The following is a 10,574-nucleotide window of genomic DNA, read 5'->3' on the forward strand; positions in this document are numbered from 1 at the left end:
GCTGAAAAGATATTCTCCTGCGTTTTCTTTTAGAAGTTATATGGCTTTAAGTTTTACATCTAGGTTTATAAAACATTTTGAATTAATTTTGTATAGGATGTGAGGTATGGATCAAGGTTCCTTTATTTGGCATAACCAAAACCAAAACCTGTTCCCATCAAGCCAATTCTTACTCCTACCAACTCTATAGGGCAGAGTAGAACTGCCTCATGGAGTTTCCAAGGAGTGGTTGGTGGATTCGAACTGCTGACCTTTCGGTTAGCAGCCGAACTTTTAATCATTATGCCACCAGGACTCCTTTATTTGGCATAAAACCAAAAAAACCAAACCTGCTGCCATCGAGTCGATTCCAACTCATAGGAATACCTTATGACAGATTAGAACTAACCCATAGAGTTTTCTAGGAGCGCCTGATGGATTCAAACAGCAGACCACTTGGTTAGCAGCCATAGCTCTTAACCACTACGGCACCGGGGCTTCCATTCAATAGAGAAAGTGAAGTATTTTCAACAAGGGGTGCTGAAAAATTATTTGGCATACGGATATGCAATTTTTCAGCACCCCTTGTTGAAAATACTTCACTTTATTGAATAACCTTTTCACCTTTGTTGAAAATCAATTGACCATGTTTATGTGACTGTATTTCTGGACTCTTTATTCTGTTTTATTGATCTGTATATTCCCAGCATTTTTAAAGGACTAACAGGAAGAGGAAAACGAAGGGGCGGGAGAAGAGAAATAAGAACAAAGATTTAAGGGCAATTATTGTTTCATGAAACTTTTTTGTTCTGTTGTGTGTGCTCTTGTGTGTGTGTGTGTGTGTGTACTGGGTCATCATGTGTAAGACTTTTGAGGTTTTAGTCACAAGTATTTGAACTAAATACTTAATTAAATACCTGTTTCTCCCCTTTTCCCAGATCCTACTTACTTTAGTGGTATGCAGTAAGTTTGTCTTTTCCCTCTCACCTGAAAATATATTGCACATTGTTACATGGAACATCAAAACAGTTGAAACAATAGAATTTGTAAGAATGTCAGGGTCTTTGAGACAATGGAAATGAATGACAACTTCCTCATTTAGAAAAATCAACCCATATTTTACCTCTCCGTCCACAGGCAATTAGCGTCATCCCTTTCTTTTCTGATGCATAGTTATAGATGTAGATATAGATGTAGACGTACATGTAGTTGTAGATGTACTTGTGGATGTAGTTGTAGCCGTAGATCTAGTTGTAGATGTAGCTGTAGGTGTAGTTGTAGATGTTGATGTAGTTGTAGATGTAGTTGTAGATGTAGGTGTAGTTGTAGATGTAGACATAGATGTAGCTGTAGACGTAGATGTAGTTGTAGGTGTAGAAGTAGTTGTAGACGTAGATGTAGTTGTAGATGTTGATGTAGTTGTAGATGTAATTGTAGACGTAGATGTAGATGTAGACGTAGATGTAGTTGTAGATGTAGATGTAATTGTAGGTGTAGACATAGATTTAGATGTAGATGTAGCTGGAGCTATAGTTGTAGGTGTAGATGTAGATTTAGTTGTAGATGTAGCTGGAGCTGTAATTGTAAGTGTAGATGTAGATGCAGTTGTAGATGTAGCTGGAGCTGGAGCTGCAGTTGTAGATATAGATATAGTGTAGGTGTAGATGTAGCCGTAGGTGTAGCTGTAGGTGTAGGTGTAGTTGTAGATGTTGATGTTGATGTAGATGTAGATGTAGACATAGATGTAGCTGTAGGCGTAGCTGTAGGCGTAGGTGTAGATGTAGTAGTAGATGTAGATGTAGACCTAGATGTACCTGTAGATGTAGATGTAGTTGTAGATGTTGATGTAGACGTAGATGTAGCTGTAGACGTAGATGTAGTTGTAGGTGTAGATGTAGACGTAGGTGTAGCTGGAGCTACAGTTGTAGATGTAGCTGTAGATGTAGTTGTAGGTGTAGATGTAGGTGCAGTTGTAGCTGGAGCTGGAGCTGCAGTTGTAGATGTAGTTGTAGATATAGATATAGTGTAGGTGTAGATGTAGTTGTGGATGTAGAAGAAGTTGTAGATGTAGTTGTAGTTGTAGACATAGCTTTAGGTGTAGATAGACAGATATATATATATACATTTTTTTCCTCTCCCAATTTTCTTTTCTGTGCAATGATCCAAGACGGTGGGAATGTGTGCCATCTTTCCCCCAACATCTCTTGTCCTCTTCTGTAATAACTGGCTTCATCACTAGGTATATAGCCACTGAAAAGACCTGTAATTTCTGGTATACTTTACTGCTATGTATGGCAACGTGATTATGTTCTCAACAGTGAGATGGAAGAAGAAGTATCACGTAGCAGACCAGGGTTTTGTTTTATTTTGTTTTCTGGAGGGGCTGCAGACATGCTTGTTGTGCCCTACTTTATCATTTCTCTCCTAATCTTTTCTGGTAACTCTTGGCTAAGAGACTTGAAGATGAAGCTGCCACACACCAGAGTTAAAAGGAGCTTAAGCAGCGGAGCATTTCATTTCTTTTCATTCAGCTGTTATGTGTGATGTAGGCAGCATAACTCTGTTCTCTTAGGCCAGGAAAATTAAACTCATTTAGTCCTATGTTAATTACGATAGCATAGCCATCATTCTTTTGACAATATTCTTGATTTGCCCTCACAACCAGACCTGATCCTACTGCTTTCTCAATTTTTATAAATGACAACACCACGTTACTATTCATTGAGACCACAAAACTTGGAGTCATCCTTGACTCCTCTTTTTCTCTCTTACTTCTCATCCAATCCATCAGGAACCCTCTCTTATCTAACTTCAGAGTATTTACAGAAACAATCTTTCTCTCATCATTTGACTCTTGTCCAACCCATCATCATCTTTCCTGTGATTGTTACAGTTGCCCTACAGCTGATCTTCCTGCTCCCACCCTTGTTTCCCTTTATTCAGTTCTCATCAGAACAAGTGGAGTGAGACTATTTAAAATAAGGTGTATCACTTCTCCCTCTACTCAAGCTCTGTCAATTACTCCAATCTCAATAAGATTAAAATCCAGACTTCTTAATATGTCCTCAAGGCTTCCTGTCTTCTGATCTCCAAGTGCCTCTCTCACTGTCTGCTCCTGTTTAATCCTTTATTATCTGCTTTCCATCCACTCTGGCCTCTGTATTGTTTTCTTAGCCAGATATCCTCTTTCCCGAGATGGCTCACTCCCTTCGTTCAGGCCTCTGCTCAAACGTAACCTCATCTAAAATTCTTTTTTCACTTATATAAATATTACCACTTTCATGACTTTCTGTCTCTTATACATTGTTTCATATTCTTCAAGACAGGTGGTTTTACAATTAGCTTTTTTAATTCATCTATTGATTCTTTTCCTTCATGGGAACTGAAACTTTATTGCTTTCTTTGCTGATTTATCTTCTGCTCTTAGAAAAGTGCTTGGCATATTATGTCCACTCAAGAAACATTTGTTGAATGAATGAATAAATGAATGAGAAGCAAGGGCTGGGATGTGTACATTCAACCATGCTATGGTATTTGCTACCTTCAAGGTTTTGAGTAATTAATTTATCTCTTACCCTTGCTTTCCTCCTATCACCAATGAGCATAATAATATTTATCTGAGGGGTCTGGTATAATGATCAAATGAATTTATCCTAGTAAAAAATGCCCAGCACAAGGTCCTTCACGTAAATGGATTCTATAAAAGTTTGCTAAATCACTGAATGTTGGTGGAAAAAAAAAAAAGCAACCAAAGGCATCTAATGATTTTGAGAGAAAGTACTTTGACAAGATTTTCCAGGCTAATGACATGAGTAAATTCAGGTAATCTCCTAGCATTAAGTAGAATTTACAATGCCTTAATTTAATTCTCCAAAGCGTTAAACATCCATGATTAAGAAATATCTGTGTGCTTTATGACTTGCAAAATGAAGGTTATTTATTATAAATCTGAAGCATTTGGCCGGAGACTTGGGAGCCTTTGTGGATTTGGTTAACCCTTTGAGAGCAATCTTTGTAGAAAGAGATTGGCACTTTCCACTGAGTGCTGTGTCCCCCAGGAACTGATGTTCGTGTTTCTAGCATACAGAAAGGACCCTTTTTCTGCTCAACTCACGTGGAACATGTCTCCACTAAGAGTGCATTCAACCCAGAACTGAGTTCTCTCTCCACCGAAATAATGCCAAGACAAATTCATTTGGAAACCACCCTGTCTTCCCTGACACACCTGTCTATCTTCAGTTCTTCTGGTGAACTCTTTTCTCCCTCACCTCCTTGCCCAAGCTCTTTTTTCCGTCCTATCCTGTGTCCCTGGTGGTGTAGTGGTTAAGAACTACAGCTGCTAACCAAAAGGTCGGCAGTTCGAATCCACCAGGTGCTCCTTGGAAACTCTACAGGGCAGTTCTATTCTGTCCTATAGGGTCTCAATGAGTTAGAATCGACTCGACAGCGAGTTTTTTTTTTTTTTTTTTTTTACAGGTTTTATCCTGTGTCCCTAACTTCTACTCTTTTTCCCCATCCCAAGACTTAATCCATTCTGCCCAAATGAACCCATTTTTTTTCTCTTTTACATCTTGAAATTTCCTGAGTCCCCTTGACATATAATTTTTTCCTTGAATGAGGACAAGTGTCTTCTGAAACTATCTCAAGGTTATGCTGCTCATGCTCATGTACTTCGTATACCTCAGGCTCTGGAGGTCGGTGGGAATTTCTTATAACTTCTAAACCAGTGCTGCCCAATAGGACTTTCTGTGATGATGTCAACGTTCTATATCTGTGCCGTCTAACATGGTAGCCACTAGCTATATGTACCTAGTGAGCACTTGAAATGTAGTTAGTGTTACTAAGGAACTGAATTTTTATTTTAATTTGTTAATTTAAATTAAATAGCCATATGTCGCTTATTGTTGTTGTTGCTGGCCGCCATCGAGTTGGTTCCAACTCATTGTGACCCTATATACAACAGAATGAAACCCTGTCCAGTCCTGTGTATCCTTACAATCACTGTTAGGCTTGAGCCCTTTGTTGCGGCCACTGTGTCAGTCCATCTCCTTGAAGGTCTTCCTCTTCTTCACTGACTGTCTACTTTACCAAGCATGATATCCTTCTCCATGATATCCTTATCCTCCTGATAACGTGTTCAAAGTATGTGAGACGTAGTCTTGCCATCCTTGCTTCTGAGGACCATTCTGATTATACTTCTTCCAAGACACGTTTGTTTGTTCTTTTGGCAGTCCATTGTATGTTTGATATTCTTTGCCAGCACCGCAATTCAAAGGGCTCAGTTCTTCAGTCTTCCTTATTTATCGTCCAGCTTTTGCATGCATGTGAGGTGATTGCAAACACCATGGCTAAAAAAACCAAGTGACTACTATATCGGATATCGTATTTCTAGACCCTTTCTATTCCACCCCAAGTAAAAGAGATATAGCTCTTTATCGCTTACCTTCTGACCTCCATCCACAGCAATTCAATTTTTTGTCTTCTGGTCCACTGTGTTGCGTTCCAGTACAAACCCTTCCACTACGCTGGCTAACTTCGATTTACACACCTGTAACACCAGAAGTCTCTAAATGGTGCAAATCACAAACATACTCTGCTACCAACACAAAGGTTATAAGTTCAAGTCCACCCAGAGCAGTGTCAGAAGGAAGGCCTGGCAGTCTATCTCAGGCCTTGAAAAATCAGCCATCGAAAACCGTATGGAACATAATTCTACTCTGAAATACATACACTCTCCATGAGTCTGAGTTGGCTCAATAGCAACTGGGTGGAAATGGGGAAATATCCGTTCAACTCCTAATTCCCCAACCCTTAAAAAAAAAAAACAAAAAACCAAACCCACTGCCATCGAGTTGAATTCGACTCGTAGCGACCCTATAGGACGGAGTAGAACTGCCCCATAGAGTTCCCAAGGAGCGCCTGGCAGATTCGAACTGCCGACCTTTTGGTTAGCAGTCGAATCTTAACCACTGCACCACCAGGGCTTCTCCAACCCTTAATATCCTTAAATTTAATATAATTTGCTCTACTCCATAGGTAACTAACGTCTGAAATATTAAATTCAAATCCTGCCACAACCGTGTTGCATAGCTGAGAGGAGAAAGATTAGATAATGTCCTCCTATGCCTTTTAGGTGGACACCTTTTAGATGTCCCACCTGCTACAGTCTTCCCCGGTGCATCAGTTGAGGTTTAAGAGCTGTTCTCTGCTGTGTGTCACCACCTACCTGGTCCTCAGTGTTGTAGTATTTAACATTCTTCCAGGGAAATACAATGTAGCGCTTAATGGCACTAACTATAACCATTTCTCCTCTTCTCTATCTTCCCAATAGAACGTGTGAGAAGAAACAATCTTTCTTGTTCACATATTACTTCCCAGAACTTCAGATGTGCTAGGCACATAGAAGGTTCTTAATAAATGAATGAATAAAGGAGTGAATGAATGAATGGCCTCATTGTATTTGCTGATGGGGTGAGTCACTGTTCTTCATAACAGATCCCTGACAACTTTCCCAGATTCAAAGGAATTATGTACAGTGAACTGTACAGAGAAATAGGGCTTCGATCCGTCTGATTGTAATCACAGGGAACTCAGTTGGCCCACAGGTACATTGGCGTAGTCCTTCCCTAATGACGATTTGCATTTCTAACTGGAATTGAATCCACTTGGCAGGTCAGATTTTTAGGTGCTAATTAGTAATTCCGTCAGATTTACAGCTATCACAGTGTTCTTAACGAGTCAAGTTTCATAGCTTTTATTCGATAGAGCTCACACGTCTGGATTTTTTTTTTTAATTGGTTGTTTTTCAATTAAAAAGTATTGCTATTCTAGTGGATTGTCTTTGCTTAATCAAGCAGTGAAAAAATGCCTCATTTATACAGGGAATTTGAGGTGGTTACTGTGAATGAATGCAAACCCCACATTCAGATGCCAGTTACAGTATCTGTCTTCCACTCTCTGTACTTTTACAGTATTAACATGTTAAGGTTATTCTTTTTCTTTTTTTTCAGAAAAAAAAAACAACTCAGTCTTGACTTCTGTGGGGCCAAAGTTGACATATGCTGGTTATCTGATGTCAGCTGTCCCTTCTTGTATTTTATGGACATGCATTTTGAAGGCCTAGGGAAGAATGCTATGATTTTAAAGTATTTTAACATAAAAGTCTTTCCTGTGTTCTTAGGAGACTAGTGAAATCTTTGCAAGTTGTAAGAGTTTCTTAAGGAATTTTGAAAATTTCTTGCCTTTAATACTTCATTATTATTTTGTTTTTAAGAGAAAATAGGATTATCTAACACCAGTCCTAATTCTACTGCTTAAAATGCTGCCTTTATCAAATAATAAATAATAACAAAAAAAACCCCATGATCATTAGAGCCTGCCATTTTGAGTGCTTCCTTTATACAAAACTGTGTTAAATGTTCTGTGTAACTTATCTAGTTCAATATTCACATCCACACATGAGTGAGCTATTAATAATTTAGTCAAATTAATACTGTCCACACTCATTTTAAAGATTAGGAATTTAAGGCCCAGATTGCTGAAGTGACTTTACCGATGATAGGACACTGACACATTTTGGTTTTAAATTCATTTGTTTTGATTCTAGTACCCATGTAATTAACCACTGAGTAATACTGGCCTTCTTCAAAATTCTCCTATGTGCACATGAATGTGCCTTGGGTGTTGTTTTTATCCCAGTACAAATATTAAATTGTTTAATTAAGATAGATTTCTAGAACATAAATGAATACATCTGGCAGGGCAAGACACTCCCCTTCACATTTGGTAGGACAAGCCTTTGCTCACTGGTCTTTATTATTTTTTAAATGTTTATGTATATAATATATTATCCATTTATTGTATGTTATGCATATGCTTATTTCATATAAGATTATCAAGCTCTCTCATTAAAATTCTAATTAGGATTATTGCATTTATGGATTGTTTTGGGGAAAATGCATTTGTGTATACTTTAAAGGTTCATAAAAAGCAACATGGTATGCCTCTTCATTAAGACATCTTTTATGTCTTTTGTAAAGTTTCACGGTCTTCTTCGTCTAGATGTTCAACTTTCTAATTGCATGAATTGTTTTTCCATTTTGAATAACACTATTTTTCCATTAGTTAAAACAAAAAAACCTATATTTTCAAATGTGTTATTGATGAAGCCTAGGAAGACGTTGATATTTTTCACTTTAAATTTTGAAAAATTGCAAAAATGGTATAGGGAAATCCCATACTTTTCTCCAAGCTTCTTCTAAAGTTAACATCTTGCCTATTCATAATACAATGGATCAAAACTAGGAAATTAACATTGGTGCCAACTAAAGACTTTATTTGGATTTAGCCAGATTTTAAGGTCCTTTTTCTGTTCAAGATCCTACATTGTATTTAGTTGTCTCCTTCAATCTTTGATGTTTTCCTATTCTGTCATTGTCTTTCCTGACTTTGATGTTTTTGAAAAGTATTTTTGTTGTTAGGTGCCGTCGAGTTAATTCCAACTCATAGCGACCCTACAGAACAGAGTAAAACTGCCCCATAGAGTTCCCAAGGAGTGGCTGGTGGATTAGAACTGCTGACCTTTTGGTTAGCAGCCATAGCTTTTAACCACTACGCTTCCAGGGATCTTTTCTGGACAGTTGTTTTGTAGGATCCCTCTCATTTATAGCATGCCAGATGTTTTCTTATGATTAGGTTCAGTTTTTGCCACAAAAGTGTTGTACCCTTCTCAGTGTATCATTTTAGGCTGCATAATGTAAATTATATTTATTATTACTATGTCAATTTTTATTTCTGGTGTTACTACTCAATCAATTGGTTAAGATCAGTTTCTTTACTGTAAATTTACTATTTTCCTCTTCGTAATTAGTAAATATCTTTGGATTTATTAAATCCAAATTTATTACACTTTTAATTATTTTCTGAATCTGTAATAGTTCACCTGTCCTGACTTCTTTAGCAGGAGCAACATTTAAATTGGGGTCTCTGAGGCCATCTAGAATATAGGTCTCTGTGGAAACCTCATAGAACTGGCTCCAAATAGGAGGAAATTAACCAATTCTATTATTTTTGAAGCTGGGAGAAGTACACCATTCCAATGTACTGCACCAGCAGCATGAGCTTTGGAGCAATGGCAACCAGGGTTTGAATCCCAGCTTTGCCACGTATTTCACAAGTAACTGAATGTTTTTGATCTTCAGTTTTCTCATCATTAACATAGTTTTCAAATACCTACCCACAGGGGTAGTTGTAAGGACTAAGCCAGGTGCTGTAGATTAAACCGCCTGGCACGAATGGATTTCCCTCCTCATATCTGTTTGTCTTGTCACCATCAGCATACGCATCAGTGTCATTGCTATTGAGATTAATTACTGCCTCCCATGTATCTGCTCCTGTCTCTTGCCTGGAAATTCTGTTTCTCATTTGTAAAACAGGTTTAACGGACCTGGTGAAGCTTGAATCAGGGATCGCTGCAAGTTCATTGCTAAGTCCTGAATTTGTTTTCTAGGATGCTGGCAATGATTGAAGAAAGGGCAAGAACCCACTCCACTCACAAATGTTTTATAACACAGTATCAGAGAGGACAATTTCCTCTCCCCTGACAGTTTTATTATTACTGCTTTCATCTCAACAGGCAGAATAAATACAACCTTCATAAGAAGTGCTCCAGATAGGCCAGCAAGTATAACACCAACTTCTGACACAGGAAACACTGCTATTATGAATGTAATATTGTTATGTTTGTTTTGTGCCTTGGAAAACCAGCGAGGATATTGAATATAAAGCTGCACCGTAGAAGTGTTAGTCATCTGTTAACTATGTTATTATGAAGCAACCCCTCTTTCGATCCTCCAGATCTTGTTCTTTCTCTTTCTTTGTCATACAGACCTTCAGGTTATGGATGAAGCCTGCACAGTGTTCTTTATATCTGTATATATGCGACTTCTGGAGGAAATGACAAAACATGCTGGGTGTGAATGAACATATTCACATAAAAATATTCTAGGAAAACTCTTGTTTTTGAAATGCTAAAATAAACCTTACATTAAAGAAAATGTTTTTAAAAAAATTTAAATAATTCCTTACTCCAGCTTAGGTTGCTTACGTCCTTAATTCTGTTCTTGGGATACAATCCTAGAATTAAAGTTGATTTTAAGGATATACCCTATTGAGACAACTATCACATTAGTTACATGTTTAATCATTGAGCCTTGGGTTGGGTTTGCCTGGGTTCAAATCCTTCCTTCTCTAAGTGCCAACTCTGTGACTCAGACAAATTATTGAGCTTCTCTGTGCTCTGTTCATTCAACAGATATTTACTAAGCCTTGACTATGGGCTGAGCACCATTCTAAGTGCTGGATAATACGGCCTTCAACAAAAGATAGAAAAATCTATAACGAGATAAGGCTTATATATTAATTGGAAGAGATCAACTAAAGCTGGAATATTGTATGAGACCACTATTATAAGAACTTGAGAAATAGTTTAAACAGAGAAGAAAATATTCTTTGATGGTTACAAGAGTGGGGAGGAAGGGAGGGAGAAGGTAATTCACTAATTAGATAGTAGGCAAGAACTGTTTTAGGTGAAGGGA

General features: G+C 37.8%; 1 protein-coding gene across 1 annotated transcript; it reads right to left on the reverse strand.

The window, feature by feature from the left end:
- Positions 1 to 689: 689 nt before the first annotated feature.
- Positions 690 to 6,283, reverse strand: LOC135228775 (uncharacterized). Its single transcript, XM_064277526.1, has 2 exons — positions 6,206 to 6,283; positions 690 to 1,783 (listed from the first exon to the last, which is right to left on the reverse strand). The coding sequence occupies exons 1-2, from the start codon at positions 6,281 to 6,283 to the stop codon at positions 1,127 to 1,129; spliced, it is 735 nt and encodes a 244-aa protein (XP_064133596.1). The 3' UTR covers positions 690 to 1,126.
- Positions 6,284 to 10,574: the final 4,291 nt, after the last annotated feature.

The sequence above is a fragment of the Loxodonta africana genome, chromosome 27 (assembly GCF_030014295.1).
Source record: "Loxodonta africana isolate mLoxAfr1 chromosome 27, mLoxAfr1.hap2, whole genome shotgun sequence".
Taxonomy (NCBI): Eukaryota; Metazoa; Chordata; class Mammalia; order Proboscidea; family Elephantidae; genus Loxodonta; species Loxodonta africana.

Bases quoted from the DNA above. Each gene is read 5' to 3' on its own strand.
- LOC135228775 (XM_064277526.1), bottom strand. From the start codon at position 6,283: ATGGTTATAGTTAGTGCCATTAAGCGCTACATTGTATTTCCCTGGAAG. The intron at 1,784-6,205 runs GTAGGTGGTGAC...AGGTACATCTAG, and splicing joins ACTACAACACTGAGGACCAG to GTCTACATCTACATCTACTA.